At 33.5% G+C, this 19,048-nt stretch overlaps 1 protein-coding gene and 1 pseudogene across 5 annotated transcripts; one reads left to right on the top strand and one right to left on the bottom strand.

The window, feature by feature from the left end:
* The first annotated feature begins 2,699 nt into the window (after positions 1-2,699).
* On the top strand, positions 2,700-15,162 carry LOC129308549 (probable acyl-activating enzyme 16, chloroplastic). Of its 5 annotated transcripts, none has more exons than XM_054949717.1 (18): positions 2,701-3,028; positions 4,303-4,494; positions 5,115-5,271; positions 5,899-5,986; positions 6,148-6,350; positions 6,672-6,790; positions 8,303-8,452; positions 8,653-8,720; positions 9,457-9,562; positions 10,425-10,583; positions 10,938-10,991; positions 11,076-11,156; positions 11,835-11,972; positions 13,455-13,614; positions 14,102-14,181; positions 14,314-14,459; positions 14,775-14,832; positions 14,920-15,162. In XM_054949717.1, the coding sequence occupies exons 1-18, from the start codon at positions 2,819-2,821 to the stop codon at positions 15,010-15,012; spliced, it is 2,262 nt and encodes a 753-aa protein (XP_054805692.1). In that variant the 5' UTR covers positions 2,701-2,818; the 3' UTR covers positions 15,013-15,162. The 5 variants fall into 5 exon arrangements, with proteins under 5 accessions (XP_054805695.1, XP_054805692.1, XP_054805694.1 ...); XM_054949716.1 differs by having other exon boundaries at positions 2,702-3,028; positions 6,148-6,359; XM_054949718.1 differs by having other exon boundaries at positions 2,703-3,028; positions 5,115-5,229; positions 6,148-6,359.
* Positions 15,163-16,531: 1,369 nt separating this feature from the next.
* Positions 16,532-18,110, bottom strand: LOC129308300 (pentatricopeptide repeat-containing protein At4g14050, mitochondrial-like; annotated as a pseudogene).
* Positions 18,111-19,048: the final 938 nt, after the last annotated feature.

Genomic DNA, 19,048 nt, shown 5'->3' with positions numbered 1-19,048 from the left:
TCAAGGCATTACTGATTGGGCTGTATTTAAGGGTTTAAATCTTGCTAGGGACTTTGGACTCAAGCAGGTTATTATTGAGTCTGATTCTAAACAACTTGTGGACATCGTCAACGATGAGAAAGACATCGCTTAGTATAATGCTGGGTCTTTGATGTTAATGGAGGTCACGTTGAAGCTTAAGTGGGACATCAAAATACCTTGCACTCCACACCAGTTGAATCTTGTGGCTGATGGACTTGCTGGACTTGGCTTCAACAATGTTTCTTAATTGTATGACACGGTTCTTCCTTACCTGAGGACTTTAGTGTGAAAAAAAATCTTTTGAAAATTCAGGACCTATTTGAATATCTCACATTTAACTTTTAGAGTGTACTTTTGATATTTTTTAAAAGCCTAATGTTGTTTGAGTAAAAACAAGGGGATGAAATTACTTTTTTAAAAGTACATTCTAAATGTCGTTAAAAGTCTATTTTGCAAAAACACACTAGAGTTACTTTTGTATTTGAAAAAGTTTGTTGAGTTTGTAATGAAATAAGTAAAATTTCTGAAGTTTTTATATTACCCTTATTCTTCACCTGTCATTATGGACCACAAAAACCACATACTATCCTTCTAGTCTCTTACGTTATTTATACCGCTATTTCGCCTGTGTTTCAACAAGAAAAGAATAAATTATTTTCACATTAAAAAATAAATTTTTTATACCTTTTAATATTTAAAAATTATTTATACATCTTTATTATATATATATATATATATTATTCAACATATAAAATTTTATATTATTTGTATTCTTTTGTTATATATATTATTAACCATTTTAAATTTTATACTACTGTTTATATATTTTTTAATAACTCAGATTATACAAAACAAAAATTACACATACTAAATTCTACATGTATTTTTTTGGACAAAATGTCCTTTTTAGTAACTATATATTTAAAATTGTCTTTCATTGTATATCATCCAAACATTTTTAATAGAGCAGTCCTTTAAAATTTTTGTCACATTTTTAATAAATTATATTTATACAAAAAAATTATAAATTATTATAAATCAATATCTTTTTTTATAATTATACATTCAAAATCACATTTTATTATATATAATTCAAACAACTTTAAATTTATTAAACTAATGATTGAAAAAATGTATTAAAATATAGATTTTATGATGACAATTGACTTTTATCAAATTAACTTTGTTAACTAAATTTTTAACCTACAGAAGAATCAAACACTCACTTAATCCCTACATTATAGTTCCTTTTAATTTTGGGCTTTGACCCTTCTTGTTTTTTTTTTAAAAAAAAAACAAACATGCGGACCAAAAAATGAAAGAAGGGGACAAACACGGGCGAGGCTGCTCTTCTTGTCACTTATCTTATTCGAGAACTCGAAGCAGTGGAGTGGGTGCTCCACATGACTAAATTTCCCCTTTCCTAGGAAGTCGAGTGTGAGAAGGGGAGCCATATGCGAAGTGACCTAACTTTTGTTGCTTTCATTAATTAACCCGTAAATGCCACATGCTACGCATTATGAAGATAAAGATATCATTGCTGCATTCAATTACAGGCTCAGGAGCTTGCATATCTGCTTCGGCTTTGTGACGCCGTTCCCGGTTATTTTGGGCACCGACGACTTCACTCGTTGCCTTTTAAACGTCCGCGCCATCCTCATTATCCGTATTTCACCTGTGCATGGTTTCCAGATAAAGAAGGCAAACAATTAGAAAATGAAATAGAATTGAATATGGTTTCCACGTAGCATGCTCTGTATACGTGCATGATTGCGTCCACACCATTGCTCGTTGTTGGGTATACCACATTTCACATTTGAAAAGGATTTTCATAAAAAGTTATTTGAATATTAAATAATTGAGAAAATATACTTTTACAAAATACTTTCTAAAATAATTTGATGTGAATTTACAACAGTAACTTGAGATAGGATTTGAAATGTAGATTTAAAAAGTGAGATATTACTTAACCATACTATTTCTTTGTTAGATTATTCTTTTATTTAAAATATATTATTAATTTATTAAAAATATAATTATCATTTGAATAATAATTATTATTAGAGATCAATCTTTTAGTATTATAAATTGAATAATTGATCTTATTAATTTTTAGCATTAATTTATATTCATCCATTTATATAATGTTTGTCTAGTGTATCAAATTTTATATTTTATACTGTTATTAATTAATATATCAACAATGTTAATTATCAATATTTATATATATTGAACTATTTATTATATAATTTTTTTAATATATCAAACTTTTTATTTTTTATTATTCAACAGATTAAATTTTAGGAAATTTAAATCTTTTATTATATTTTTTAAACATTTTAAATATATTACATTTATATAATAAAAATTATAAAATATTATAAATTAATATTTTTTAATAATTATACATTAAAAAATATATTTCATCATCATAATTTAAACAATTTTTAATTTATTAAATTAAATTTTTAAAAAATATATCTGGATATAATTTTTATTATAATAATTAATTTTTATTAAATAAATTTTAAACAAGTAAATTTTTATAATTAAAAATCAAACACACAATAAGTCAGCGGATGGATCGACAATTTCGAGATCCTCCTCCCCCCGAGTCCTCCGGCTTTGACAACGTGTCACAGCTACTTGACAGGCCCACGCATGTCCCTCGCTGCCTCTTCCATCTGACTCTCTCTCTCTCTCTCTCCCTCTCTCCCCTTCTCTATTATTAACCGTCGTTCTTGGAAGTTGGCACTCCCACTTCTATCTCTCTTGCGTTCTCATGAATTAAATTTTCATGAACCAGCTCCCTTGGCTTTCTTCTTCTGCTTCTGCTAACCTGATGGCTACTATTCCCATTAGCTACAACTACTGTTGGACTTTTTCTGATCCTGGGCATGCCTTTCTCTTGTCCTTGGCTCGCTTCAAATTCGGCGGAATCAAAGTTTCTCGCCTGAATGCTGGGGGTGACCGACCTCATCGTCTACGTGTGTTTTGCCAATTCCAAGTAATTCTTTTCTTCGCCGCCCTCTTGCGTCGACAAGTTTCGCTTCAATTTTTTTTTTTTGTGGTTTTGAGTTATGTCTCATTAAGCTCTTTTGAACCCAATCTGAGGGTTCTATTGCAAGAGAAGAGACATTGTCTGTGCGTCTTGCGAAGTTGTCCCCGACTGGATATAAGGCATGGATTTCGGATTTTGCTCTACCGTTGTTAAACTTGTCATTATCTCTTCTGTAGCGTTTCCTGTTGAACATGACGGATAGTTAATTTGTTCGTGTAGTTGTCTGGCCTCATTTGAAATTAATTAGAGAGAGAGTGTGTGTGTGTGTGTGTGTGTGAGAAAGGGAATATTTCAACCAACAAGATAGCGTTTTAAACTCTCAAGGCACAAGCAAGGTGTCTTAAAAAACGACTAATATGTGGAAGAATGAAATGCATAGTGACGATGTCTGAAACTTCACAACCTCGGATTGAGGCCAGCTGTCCAGTGGGTTCAATAATGCTCGTACGCGGCAGCCAACTTTTTTTCACAATTTGTTTCTTCTTTACAACAAAAATCGAGTATGCCTTACCTCATCATTACAAAAAGAAAAGAGCATTATCTTTGACTAACAATCCGATTTTGCTTCACGCCCTCAAAATTCTGCCTGGAAGAGCCTCTTCAACACAATGACCATAAAGCACGAATGGCCTTGGAAGCTAAAGAGGAAACTGAAATTCTCATGCTATCAAAGCCCCCCGGGGGCGGGGATCTTTTGGCTGCATGATTTTAAATTTTCTGATGTTGGTCAAGTTGAGGTGTCCTTGGTTAAATTTTAGTTGTTAATAGAGCCCAATGGCATCATGTGATCTATTTATCCAACCTCACTATGAGATAAAACTTGTTATTGTCATTGTCGTGGGTCAAATTGCCGTAAAGTAACGTGTATTTTTGAAACATGGAGAAGAACGTTGTGAAGGAAACATCCGAGCATAAGTGAATGAAATTAGGTGGGTATGTTTGAAAGGTCTCATGATTTCATTTATTAGGACCAAAAAATAAACCTAGGGAAAGTTAACATTTAGAAATTGGCTCGGACCATGTTTTGATGAATAATCTTCGCAGCTTCATAATCTGTCAATCACAATTTTCAAGACAAAATAGTAAAAGGAATGGTTCCTAATGTCAATTTCTTCATGCCAAGCAACCATGACAATCATGACTGAAATGTTGACATGCAAAGTATGCCTAAAGAGTATCAAATTGCAACGTTAATATTGTTATAACACTTTTGCGTGCAGACGGAGAAAAAACAGATAAGAAAGTGTTCTCCTTTTCTTGAAAGTTTGTTACTTTCTGGTGAGGGTGCTCAGGCCCCAGATGAGTGGAAAGCTGTTCCTGACATTTGGAGATCTTCAGCAGAGAAGTATGGGGATCGAGTAGCCTTGGTGGACCCATATCATGATCCACCTTCAACTATCACATATAAGCAGGTCTTTTGATTCGTTTATTGGTGTTAATCTCTTTTCGTTTGTTTTTTTTTTTCTGGGACAAATTTCACCCAACAAGTGATGGAATGCAATATGTTTTAATGCAGTCTCTACAGTTTGATAGTGATTAGTTGATTCCTATTATGAAGTTTTGAAAAAAAATGATCATTAAGTTCAACCAATGACCTGTGAGTGGAAATTCTGTTTATGGAGACTGATTACTGGATATTGTATGAATGAATAGGATGAAAAATCCATTTATTAGTCCAACAAGCACTTCAAACTCTTCTGATTTGATTTGCTTCTCTTACCTCTCATCTAAATGGGTTTCTAATTATGTCGGGAAAGTGTTAAATGGTACTCGATTAGCATTTATTATTATTATTATTATTATTATTATTATTATTATTATTATTATTATTTTTATTTTTTAATCTTATATCTACATGCCCCAATCAGGAAGTAGGACTTCTATAATGGTGTCCGCTTCTGATATTTGTTAAGGTTCTAAAACCTAATAGTTTAACATATAATGGATATCTGCTTTAATCAATGCTTATCAAAGATAAATTGCCTTATTAATTTGTTTATATCTTATGTTTTCTTTCACACGGAAATTTCAGTTGGAGCAGTCAATTTTGGATTTTGCTGAAGGCTTGAGAGTAATTGGACTTAGACCAGATGAGAAGGTTGCACTTTTTGCTGATAATTCTTGTAGGTGGCTTGTAGCAGATCAAGGTGTGCGTCATCATGATCTCCATGACTTTTACTGCATAAATAGTTAAGATCAATCCACAGTCAGTATATTTATTTCACGAAATTGTAACTTGTACAGATGTTATGCAATGCAAATTTTGTCAGTTTTCAAAGACAAGAAACTTGAATAAAACGTGTAGTAATTGTTTAAAAACATAATAGTTGCTTTGAAAAAGAGTTTTCAAAGTTTCCAATTTACTACTGAATAAAAGTTATTAGAAACTGTAGAAGCTACCGTTTTTTCTGTCAATGAAGTTACCAAGTGCTTAGATGTTATCAATTCTCTGATTCCCTCCACTTTCTTTTTTTTTTGGGGGGGGGGGGGAGGGGTTGGTGCAGGGTCTAAGACTCCATGGAAGGAGCTTAATTAATATACAGATGATGAAAAGAGGCTACCATGTTGCTTAGATGATAAGTTTAACCTGTTTCCTAGGATGAGTATTATTTAAGTAACATTCCCTTTTATTTTTCTTCCTTGTGATGAAAAAGAGGCATAGTTGACATTGTTCCTATCTATATAATATGCTCAGGTCTCTTCCTTTCTTATCAGAAAGCTCATATTCCAAATACTGACTCTTGCCCATGCACATATACCTGTTTGTGTGTCTTTCTCCATAATTATACATCACATCCATGCTATATTTAGTCTAGGTATGATGGCAAGTGGGGCAATCAATGTATCAAGGGGTTCAAGATCATCAGTTGAAGAACTATTGCAAATATACAATCACTCTGAAAGGTTTGATCAGTATTTTCATGTGAACGTATATCTGTTGTAAACTTGCAAATTCATGATTTGGTGCAGCCTTGATGTGCAAAAAGATGAATATTGTTACTTCATATACTTGAATGGCCAATTTTTATTCTTGAACACTCATAAGTTTTGCTATTATTACCCAGTGTTGCACTTGCTGTGGACAATCCTGAAATGTTTAATCGGATGGCAGAGACATTCTATTCTAAGACTTCCATGAGATTTCTGATTCTACTTTGGGGAGAAAAATCACAATTACTCGGTGACAGGAGCAAGGAGCTTCCTGTCTTTAATTTCGTGGAAGTCATGGATTTGGGGCAGCAGAGTCGCAAGGCCTTGTTAGAATCTCGTGAGTCTAGTGAGTCTACTGTCTATCATCCTTGAGCACAGATTTATATGTTTACAGTTTAGTATACTGCCTTGTTAGAATACTCCAAACCTTGGAAATTTCCTTATTGGGAAAGTATTAGTCAGTGGCATTAGGGATTTAGTAGCGTGTGGGTCCTTCCCTCATTGATGATGTGTTAAATTATTTATGAAATCTGGGCAAAAGAAAAATGATTTTGTGAGTCAATATTGACATAATTGTGCTCAATGTTAGTTTTATCGTCTGTCATCAAAATGAAAAGTGAAGACTGTGTAAGTTCCTAACATTCTATTCTGATTGCAGAGCAACACTATGTGTATGAAGCAATCAATTCTGATGACGTCGCTGCTCTTTTATACACAAGTGGAACTACTGGAAATGCAAAAGGTGTTATGCTTACTCATAGGAATCTTCTGCATCAGGTTTGTTAGTTAATCTTCTATCTAGTTTATTTTAGCAGTGGTACTTTAAATTGGGTTGTATTCACTACTCTGTCCTATCATTTTAAATTATGATTGTTACTTCTCGTGGGACAATCATTCATGAGGCAAAATAAAAAATGGGATGCTTTGAACAATTATTTACACCCTTCATGATAGCAATGGGAAGATCAATAACATCATAATAAGGATAGAACAATAAGGTAAAGAAAGGGGGCTACAAGGCAGTGATGCTAGCTGTGATGGATCAAGGACTGAATCTGAGAATGACTCATTACAATTACTAGGTAGTGTTTGCCTAAGAACAATTTACTTCTTGGCTGGTACATGAACAAATAATAAACCTTGCCAACTTGTCTGTCCTTCTACCCTTGTGTACCGTATTCTTCCCCTCACTTGAAAAATGTTAGCCCTTTTATGCCTTACATCATTGAAGAGATGGCTGGGTTGAAAGAAAAATCTCTTCTTACTCATGAAAAGTTGCATTTGTACTGGGAAGCATTTTTGTTGTTGGTGGATTTGTAGCCCTCTTTAGCAGCAGAGTACCCAATAAGCAACGCCAAAAGTCCAATTTACCAATATTGATTTTTCTCCTCTGGTCATTACTCATTACAAAGCAGATGTATCCAAGCACTTAGGGTGCATTTTCTAGGAAACTTAAGGGGTAGTTCTGTCCTGTCAGTGGTTGCAACTGATATTTGTCTTGAAATTAAGATTTTCTCTGATAAACAGCACCGGTTATCCCAATCAAGGAAAATATTGTAGCAACCTTCCTTCTTTGCTGTTCTCAAATCCTCTAACAGGAGAAGAAATGGTTGTTTTAGAGTTGCAAGACATCATGTAAGAAAAGGTTGCTAGGAAAAAGCAATATTCACCAAAATCTGCAACAAGATCACTCTAAATATAACAAGCATCTGGGTGAAGGAGGAACATGTGCCCATTGGTCGTAGAAGTAGAAAAATGGAAGACACAGTGCATTAGGGGGAAGATGTGAATGTTCCTTTCTTGTAAGCTCCATTTTGTAGAAAAGTTTCTGCACAATAAATTGCTTAGAGCATATTATTGCTTGTAGCTGTATAATTCCACTACACTAAACCTGAAATTATATAAAAAATTAAAAATTAAAAATATTGGAAAGGCCCTTATGTTTTCTCTCTTAAGGATTTATTCCTTGCCTCCTCCTCCTCTTCTTGTAAACTTCTTCTGGAAATTCAATTCTTCCAAGCTGTAATATCTTTGTAGAAGCTCTTCTTCTTGTCCCCCTCCTTTTTGGGGGGTTCTTTGGATGAGTAACCCACTAACCACAGTGCTTCATCATCTGACTCACCTCTTCTTTGTTTGGCTTAGAAACCCATGGCCTATTGGCTTACTTTTCCATTCTATTTTTTTATTCCCTTTTGAATGAGAACCTTTACGAGTTGAAATTTTCAGTTTAAAAATATTTCCTTTGTTTTAGTATATTATTGACACTATCATGCGTAAATTGATTTCTAGATTAAAAACTTATGGGATATTGTACCTGCTGAACCTGGGGATAGATTTCTAAGTATGCTGCCACCTTGGCATGCATATGAAAGGGCTTGTGAGTATTTCATTTTCTCACATGGAATTGAGCAAGTATACTCAACTGTGAGAAACCTAAAGGTACTTTTACTTTAATATGTTTTATGAATGTGAAAAGTGGCTTTCTATGCACCTCTAATATGACTTTAAGAAGAAAATGAGAGAAATGTAAAGGTCGTTTCTTTAACATAATTTTCTTTTGAGCATTATGTGGATTAGTTACTTAGTTTATTATTTGTGATAAAGGACAATGAATGTATTAATATCTTTTTTTTCCCCAGGTTGATTTGGAACATTATCAACCACATTACTTGATTTCTGTTCCTTTAGTTTATGAAACATTATACAGGTAAAATCATTTTCGAGGAGTTGTGTCAATGGTAGTGCCTTGCATGTAACAAAGTTTATAAATTGTATTGATGTTGCCCTACAAAAAGTAAAAAATTGTTTTCCAAGCGAAACATGGTGTATTTTGCCTGAACAATCTGTGTAGGCTTCTACTCAATATTCCTCATCTGTCTCAGTATATTCTTTTATAGACTATAAATCACTTGAGGTGATTCACATGCCAAAGCAGAACATCCTGCTTCTCTTCCTATTATGAAAGTTTTTAATTCTTTTACCAAAATGTCAAGGATTTACAGTTCTTTGTGACCATTTATGATTGTTATGCTGTAACCGTTTCATGTATAATTGAATTTGTCTTGCTGATATCATCTGACTTGGAGTGTACCATTTATGGTTTTTTGTTGTAGAAAATAATAAAAAAAATTGTATGAGATTTTAAGTCAACTTTTCTTGTAATTCATTATACTTCATGGCATTTTGAGGATGTTTTCTTTTAAATTATTTGAAAATGTGGTGGATTTCTTCATGAAGGTGAGGCCAATAAACTCCAAGCTGCATTTTGACATGTGATACTTAATTTTACCGTGTTAAAACTTCAAAGCTAAAATACTTTAGCATTATGAAGATATCTGTGTTTATGATGATGCAAGAATCCTGATCAACTGAATCATGTCTTGGATTTCTTTTAGGAAGATTATGGGTTTCAATGTTATTGATTTTTCTTGTATCTTCTATAGTGGGATCCAGAAGCAGATATCTACGAGTTCTCTTTTGAGAAAGCTTGTTGCACTGACTTTCATAAGGGTCAGCTTAACATACATGGAGTGTAAGAGGATATATGAGGTCTGTTTGTGGTGCATTCTTTAATAGTTTCTGAAGTTTGAGCATGATCCGTGAACTTCTTTCAACGATCTTATTGTTAGCCTTACTAATTCATTGTATATTTTGGATGAAAGCTATCAATGTATCACCAACTTTGTTTCCATCAAGTCCATAAGGATCAATGTTTCTAGCTACATGCTGCTCTTATGAGTTTATCTACCATCCTAGAGTACTGAACCAAATTGTTTGCATATTTGCAGGGAATTTTCTTCTCTGCTTCCTTCCAGTTTAGTATTCAATCATTGATTTAGAAGCTCCATTGATTTTTTTTTTTGGGGGGGCTTATCCATGCTTAGTTCTATATCTTGGCTTAGAAGTTACAGTATATCTCTTTCCTTTTGAGGCTGTGCCATGAGTCAATTAGGACTTCCTAAACTTTGTCTTCTTCATAAACTTGTGAATAAAATTATAATAAAAAAATTGAACTTGTATTTGCACTTTTTTGAAAAAAATTCCTTTAATTTAAGCTTCTTGTAATTGTAGCATTTTCAAGTTCATGTAGACCTTAAGTTTCAGTTAATGGTGATCTAGCTGAACTCGATCTCAATGAATATGACTGTAGGCTTGATTGATACCATCCTCAACTGATTAACTAGTGCATGATGGACCACATTCAATAATCGAACATGTGGTAGACAAGTATATATGACAAAAACTTTTAAGTTTTATATCTAGCATCGCTTCTTTCTTCTCCACCTTATACAAACATGTGAATGTTGTTTCTAATTTTATTGACAGCAAATTTCTTCATTTTTTTGTCCACAAGTTTTTAGTGATTTTGGCCAATGATATTGCTTTTAACAAATTTCAGTTTTATTTGTAGGGGAAATGCCTAACAAAGAATCAGAATCAGCCTTCCTATGTCTATTCAATATTGGATTGGTTATGGGCAAGAATTATTGCCATATTATTATTTCCAGTTCATTTGCTGGCAAAGAAACTTGTCTACAGTAAAATCCATTCAGCTATTGGGATAACAAAGGTCTCTTCTTATATATTTTGTAAATAAAACTATATATATCCTTTTAGTTGATTGTTTGTCTTTTAAACTTCTATCAAACTTCCCTGTCATTGGTACTTAATTTTGGTGGAGTGACATGCTGTCTCTAGATTGTAAGATGCTATTGATATTATTTTCCGTGCATGGCTTCTCTTGCATTTAGGAGGATCCTATTTTTTTGAGGATTGAAAGAAACTTGAGAATTAACCAAGAAAAATACATGTTTCTGTTTCTTTCTGTGTTCATCTAAGCTGCGTGCCATAACATGTCATTATCCATGATTTGGAAATGGATCACTTTTGTTCATGACCAGGAAAACTTTATGATGATATGCAGGCTGGAGTCAGTGGTGGTGGTAGTTTGCCCATGCATGTTGATAAATTTTTTGAGGTTTGATACTGACCACGTAGAACTTGGTAATGTTGATTCTTTTATGCATCCATTTCTCATATGTTTTTACTTGATGTTATGCAGGCAATTGGTGTGAAAGTGCAGAATGGATATGGTTTAACAGAGACTTCACCTGTTATTGCTGCTCGGCAACCTGGATGTAATGTAAGGAACTGACCAACTGCATAACAATATGCTGTGTATCGTTTATCTCAAGTACATGCTTTGCACTCCAATTTTAATAATGTACTTAAAAGAAGCTTTCAAACTATAAATCACGTTTTTTTTTTTTAACATTTTCACATCCATAAGTAATTTTATTCCCTTCTTGTAGTCTCTGATAAAAATATGTAATACAGTACAAATCAAGACTGACATTACAATTAGTCTTTTCTAGCGTTGTAAAACTATGACAGTTTGCACTTCAATTTTGTCATCCTTACGTTTTTTAATGGAAGTTCTGCCTGTAGGTACTTGGTATCGATAAGTTAACCTTGCTTCTGGGAAAAATGATCGTTCATCATCAGGATTGAATTGCTGAACCCCCTAATTACCATTTATCCCTTAAAAATATGTTGACAACTACAGAATTGCAGAGACATATTGTAACATTATATTGTTAAATTGCAATAGCTGCCTATTGCTGGGCTTTACTTTTTGTCTTATAAATATTACCCCAACTAAACTGTTGATAGCATTGAAAAAGTCATTTTCCATTACTTGCTCTGGAAATTGGAAATTAATTGCATATTTTTTTAATCAGGTTGTATTTTTTTTATAATATTTAATCCTGCAAAGAGTGGTTCTTGTCACAGAAAATTTTACAGATGCAATCTTGTGAAGGTTATTGGATCCGTTGGGCATCCCATTCAACATACAGAATTCAAAGTTGTAGATTCTGAAACCGGTGAAGTTCTTCCACCTGGTTCAAAGGGCATATTAAAAGTTAGAGGCTCACAAGTGATGAAAGGATACTATAAGGTAATCTACTTTGCTTAAATATTTATGATTTTATTCTATGTATGTATCTTTATCATTTGTGTGTGAAATAGAGAGGGGGGTGGAGGGACTGTGTGTCTCTTGTAAGTATATAATTGGATGCGCCCTTTGACCTTGGAGTAGTTTCCCTTCACAATATACAGAAGGTTTGTTAGGAATAAGAGGCCAAAATTCTCTTCCTAGTCATGTTGTAGTATATTGCGCTGGAGAGCATTTTGAAGGGTGTTTTGTGCCCCTTTGATGTTCGTCTCATGCTGCCTGCAAAGGGGGGTCTCTATCAGATCTGCTAAGAGATTGGATAGTTTTTCTGTTTCATGGATCCTTTTCTTTCTGTATTTTCTTTTGTCTTCCTTCTTTCCTTTAGTCAGATATCTTACCCTTCTCTCTTGTATTCTTCTTTCTTTTGGAGTGGCAATGAGCCACTGTTTGTTTAAATGTTCCAACATATGGGAGTGAAGGTATGTGGAGTGTGGTGTACCAAAAAAAAAAAGGGACAAAAATGTATCTTTTCCTTTGTGTGTGAAGATTGTTTTGATGTTCTGATGGGTATTTGAGTGGGATGGAAAACCCTACCCTAAAAGTTAGCTGTTAAAATGGGAGAACAAACTCTATATACCCCATTGAGCATCCCATACTACTCAATATGGAACTTGGTATCCCACATGACCAAATCTCCATCAATTAGCCCCCCCCCCATGGAAAGCTGATGTCTCGACGGCTGCACTTAACAGCACTTAACTCGATCTCTTTCTGGTCATAATTCTCTAAGGGTAGCTCTCTTCGGAACCGCCAATAATGAGGCTCTGATACCAATTGATAGGTACCTAAGTAGGATGGAAAACCCTACTCTAAAAGCTAGCTATTGAAATGGGAGAACCAACCCATTTATATACCCAATTGACTATCTTATACTATTCAATGTGAGACTTGATATCCCATACTACCAAGTCTCCATCATATTTTCTGTTTCTACAAGATGTTATTCTGTTGTAGAGAAATTTCTGACCTTTGTAGCGGCATTAGTGTGCAAAAATTTAGCTTCTATGATCAAGTTGACTGTGCATTATTATTGGCTGGATGATGTTGGGATGCTGTTGAATTTATCTTCATATGATGTTTCCGAAAGTTCCTAACTTTGACTTATTTCTGCCTTGCAAAGAAAAAGAAAAATTAAAGATAAACATCGCTGCTCTTGTATTTTAGCCGTTTTAGTATACTTTATCCTGCTTGCATTTGAATTTGGTCATATTGCCGGATTATCTCCCACAATTGAAATTTAGAGCATTGGCTTAAAAAAGGCTCCCAAGCATGTGGTCTGATGTTTTTCGATGCAACATATCTAATATAATATTAAAGCAACCTTTTCAATGGGCAGTCAGGAACACTACTTGAAAGCTCACATGTACATCATGTGGCTTTTTCTGGATGAAGTTGTGACAGTTACGTATCTTATTGTTGTGTTAGAATCCTTCAGCTACGGATCAAGTCATAGATAAGGATGGCTGGTTGAATACTGGTGATATCGGTTGGATAGTTCCTCGTCACTCCATTGGAAGGAGTCGTCGTTCTGGAGATGTGATAGTTGTGGAAGGCCGTGCAAAAGACACTATTGTTCTGTCAACAGGTATGACAGAAGTTTCATAACAATGCAGCCAATTTGTCTGTGCAGTCTAGAAATTCTCTCCCCTTCTCTCACACACACAGAGTACTGTCTAATTCTATTCTACTGGTGAATGTGAGATAATGCACGGTAAGAAAATAGCTTATCATTTGTAACTGAACTTGTTCAAACCCACCCTTCTATTTGTTTGCGCTTGTATTTCCTATGTCCAGAAAGTAAAAGCTTATAGTCATGCACCTTTTTCACAGGAGACTTCTATATGTAGATTTTCTAAAAGCTTCTCTTGATTTAAATATTTGATTATCTAAAATAGGTGAGGCTATTAGAAATAAGCTTAAAAGTCATCAAAAACCATTCTCTAGTTTAAATCTAGTGAAGCATTGTCAAATGCTTTTTAGGCCATTATGTGTGGCTCTGGAGTTTATTTTTCATTCATGAATCCTTATTGGCAAATCCTTAGCTCCCTAACTACTTGTTTGGATATGAAAAGGAGAAAATGTTGAGCCAGTAGAACTTGAAGAAGCTGCCCTGAGGAGTAGCTTAATTCAACATATTGTTGTGGTTGGCCAGGTGAACTTAGTTTTCCCATCAGTGGCTCTCAACTTTTCCAGCTCAAGCCATTCATATCAAGTGCCTATCTTAAAATTTTATGTTGTATACAATATAATAATTTTACATATTGATTGGTATCTGTGACAAAAGGATAAGCGACGACTGGGAGCTGTGATCGTTCCTAACAAGGAAGAAGTTGTGAAAACAGCAAGGAATTTGTCCATTATAGATTCCAGCAGTTCTGATGTCAGCAAAGAAAAAGTAACCAGCTTGATATATAAAGAATTGAAGACCTGGTAAGACTCACTTTGCTTCTGCATGTTGTACAGAATGGCAAGGAAATTATGTTGTAGATTTCATCTATCTGTATGGTATTTATTCGTGCGCTAATTAGCTTACTTGAACGTTGAGAGTGGAAGAGGCTGATTAATTTGCTATTATACTGGACTATTTGATCTAGGAGTGTCACTGATTATAGCCGGTCCTATTTATCCCTCAAGTTATTGGAATGTTCTCGGTACTTTTTATGTGAGAAAGTTGTTCCTATGAAAGGTAACATGTCAAATGTTAGGGTATTCTTCCGTTATCTTACTTTCTTACTTTCCACGCAGGACATCAAAATTTCCATTCCAAATTGGACCTATCCTTCTTATAGATGAGCCTTTCACGGTTAGATTTGAAATTCATAGCAGCAACTAAATGATATTTAAATCGTAAAAGTGATATATTCGGCTAATCTTTTGGCTTTGCTGACAGATTGATAGTGGCCTTATGACTCCCACCATGAAAGTTCGAAGGGAGAAAGTTGTGGCTCAATACAGGGAGCAAATAGACGATATGTACAAGTAAACTAGCTACTGATAATGGTCTCATACTGGCACAGGAGTGCTATGACCGTATTCTCTGTAAAGACAAGGAAATATTGTCCCTCCATATTTTTTTTAGTGCATCTTCCTAGTTTCTACAAAATAAAAAGGCTGCTTTCCGCATTAAGGTTTATCCTGATTCTACAATTACTTTGAAGCAACTATCAGGAACGTAGATAAATATAGATCCTGGAAGGAATATTTGAATCAAGAACAGGCAGACATGATTAACATTGCATCATGTGCCTGTCAAAATCATTCTACAAACACATGTAGAAAATATTCTAAGAAGCTAGAATGGCTGAACTTTGATATGCCATATGATGCAATTTATGTCTTGTAAAGAACACATTCTAAAACATTAGTGACTTAATGCAGTTTAGTCGACATATCTAAAACTGTAGATGAATATTAGAATTGAGGAGGAATGTAAGAAAGAGAAGGGACATATTGAAGAAAATTGGGAGCCGCGGAGAGATAGAGAAGAGGAAGGAGAAGGAAGGGAAGCAAGAGGGGGCTGACAAGTTGATAAAAGTCATTTGATAAACTCAAAAGATTTCAAAGATAACTCTTAAATAAGACAAGTTGCGACAAAGAAAATAAAAAAAGATACTTAATTAAAAAATAATATAAATCTAGCAAACATATAATTCTCATGTTTGATTTTCAACTTCTAGTTTACAGATTGATAATATCTCGTTGTAACAGTTTCTTCCTATCCTCTATTGCTAAGATTTTCGATCAGACGTTTGAAGTCACCAAAAGTCATGTCATGAACATTTTCCTTCCTTATGTTATGCTTGGCATAAGAGAAAGTGAGGGGAAAAGAAAAGTGGGAGGAAAAAGTGAAGGAAAAATAATATTTATCTCTACTTGGTTACAAAGAGAAAAGTGAGAGAAAAATAACATGTTAAATCTACATGTTTTTACTTTCAACTTTTCTTTTTAAAAGTGGAGGGATTTTGGAAAGAAAAATTTTATTTTCAAATTTATCAATTTTTTCACTGCCACCTCTTACTTCCCTCCATTGTTATCATGATATTTATAATGTAATTACATTTTGATAATGAACTTTTATTAAGCAAGTATATTTAATTTTTTGATTAATTAAACAAATACTAATTCTAATTTTTCAAGTTAATTTTTAATTAAGTATTTTATATTTGGTTGTATTTTCAAATTTTAAGATTATTATATATTTAATATTTTAATAAATAAAATTTTAAACTGGATAAAATATTTTTTAATTATGTTTTGGTTCAGTTGATAGTATATAATAGATATTATTATTATTATATATATAATATGTTAAAATGTTAAATTTTATTATATAAACATTTTTATAAATAATAAGGTTATTATTTTTCATATAAAATTGATAGCTTTCTTCTTCTTCCTGTTTTTTCTTGTTTAGTCAAATATAGTGAGAGAAAATTATATCCCTTCATTTTTCTCTTTCCTTTATTTTTTTTCTTCTCATTTTCTCTCCTTCTTATCTTCCTCTACGAGGCAAGAACAGCATTAAAGTGGTGATATCTCTTGGCATCTCGAACATAAATATCTCCTTGCAATAGTGCTGATGAGTTTCAAAACAGTATGACAATGTCCACAAACACGAAGATTTTTCACCATGCGTATAATTATTCCAGGAACAGCCTTGAGAAGCCCATAAGCCACAGCTACCTCTCACTGTGCCAGAAAAGCTGTCTATCTTTCTCTTGCTGATCCATGTCGTGTAAGACAGAACTAGTATCAGGAACATAAGTTCTTCTCCTCGTCTCTGCATCTATCTTTCTCATTAAACCTAGAATCTCATCCGTCATTGGATTTGGATGACATGTCTCTCCAGCATAAAACACATGGTTCTCAGTTCCCCTCCGTCCCTTCCCGTTTTACATGACATGGCTTTCCTTTCCCAGATCAACGGAACTTAACCAGGTTCCTTCTTAACTTCCATCATTGCCATTGACTTTCTCACTTTCGACACATTTTCCCACATACCAGCTCCCCATTGATATTAGACAGCAATATATGGGTGGAGGGATCTTCTAGTTTTGTTTTTTATATATGATCAGCAATCCTAATTGCCATCTGGGTTTTACCATGGGACTTAAAACTACTAAGTAATGCAGCCCATGTTTTTTGATATAAGCGCATTGCTTATGAGTTATGAATAAACAAGATTCATATCCAAGAGTTATAACCAGACCATGTATCTGTTTTCCAAGCTCCAAAACAGCTAAATTGGCAGAAGCACCAACGACGCTTGAAAGAACCAATTGGTCTACCATATCAATCCCATCTTTTCTCATTTCAATGAAGAAGCATAAGCTATCAACTTCACCCCCACTCAGTATCAACCCAGAAATCAAAGATGTCCAAGTAAACAAGTTCGTATGCGGTACTCTATGAAACAGTTCAATGGCATCTGATTTTCGTCCATTGCGAGCATACCCAGATATGATAGCAGTCCAAGAAACCGGATTTAATGAAGAAATTGAATCAAACACGGAACGTGCAAGATCAGGCAACTCACATTTGGCGTACATATCGACCAATGATGACTTTGCAACATCGTCTTCCCAGAAGCGTTGACCAGGAAACACAATCTTTGTGAAGCATTTCTTCGAACAGTCTAAGGGCATTTTGAACAATACCACATTTGCCGTAGGCGTCGAGGAGAGTGTTGGGCAAAGGCTCGCATGAGTGAAGTAAAGATTTCAAGATTTGAGCGAGAAGCTTCTTGGCGAGAGATGGGTTGAGGCTCATGGAAGATCGTTGAAGTTGGAGCACGTACTGAGAAACAGGCATTCATCATCGAAGTTCGAGCAACGACCCCTCAATTCAGGAGTGGAGATGTGAAGGGCATAGAGCACTATCAATTACAGACAACAATGGGGAATGAAGGCCCAATGTGTCTTTGCCAACCAAAGCCCAAATCGTTAACTGGCCCGTGCTTCCTTGCCAAATGAGCCAGACTGCGTCAACGGTCCAAATCGCCCATTAACCCCCATTACATAGCTCACCAGCACAACCCACTCGGGCAATTTTGGTGCTCATCCTTGTCATGCCGTTGAGATATGGGATATCGACCCTCTAAATTTTAACCTGAATAGTTTATATTTAAATGTTTAATTTATTTTTATTGAAATAAAAATTATAAAAAATTAATAAATTTATTTTATTATCAGAATAATGAAGATTTAATTTAGATATTCTAATTTAATATTAAAATTTTTTAGAATTTTTATAAATTGATTTGTAGTTTAAATTTAAAATTTTTAACTCACAAATTTTTTCAAAAAAAAAAGTGCTAGTTTGGAAACTTTCTTTAATTTTAATATTATATTTATTAAAATAAAATTTTTAAACTTTCTTTAATTTTAATATTATATTTATTAAAATAAAATTTTTAAAAATTTTAATATTAAATCTAGACTATCGTAAGTGCATTTAGATAGTTAATTTATAAAAATTTTAAAAAAATTAAATATTTATTTAGATTATTTAAATTAAATAAATATTATTTAAATTGGTGATAAAGTAAATTTATTAAAAATTTTATAATTTTACTTTAATAAATAAAAATACAAGTAAAACAAATAAAACCTTTAAATTTAGACCATTTAAAATAAATTTTGAATGATCTAAATCTCATCAGCCCTCAACAAGCATATGAGCATTAAGACTGGTTCCTTAAGCTGATCTTAAAACATGAGATACAACTTTATGAAAGTTTCTCCTTTATGGTCAACATCTATCTTAGCAATGTGACCGGTTGTATATACTATATTTTAATATAATTTATTAGTTTTAGATAATTTTATATTATATTTGGATGTATGTGAATATAAATTTAAATTTAAATTTAAATTTAAGTTAAATTTACTTTTTTGAGTAATTAAAAATGTGATTAAATTTAAATTTAAATCCTACCTCAATTCTTTTATAATTTTAAATTTTTTTAAACCTTTATTATTTTAAATTTCAATCGAAGCTACTCTCTTCCTTCGCATTCG

The sequence above is a fragment of the Prosopis cineraria genome, unplaced genomic scaffold, assembly GCF_029017545.1.
Source record: "Prosopis cineraria cultivar Desert tree isolate PC_DT_omini unplaced genomic scaffold, ASM2901754v1 PC4, whole genome shotgun sequence".
Classification (NCBI taxonomy): domain Eukaryota; kingdom Viridiplantae; phylum Streptophyta; class Magnoliopsida; order Fabales; family Fabaceae; genus Prosopis; species Prosopis cineraria.
This window is presented reverse-complemented; position numbering and strand designations above follow the sequence as displayed.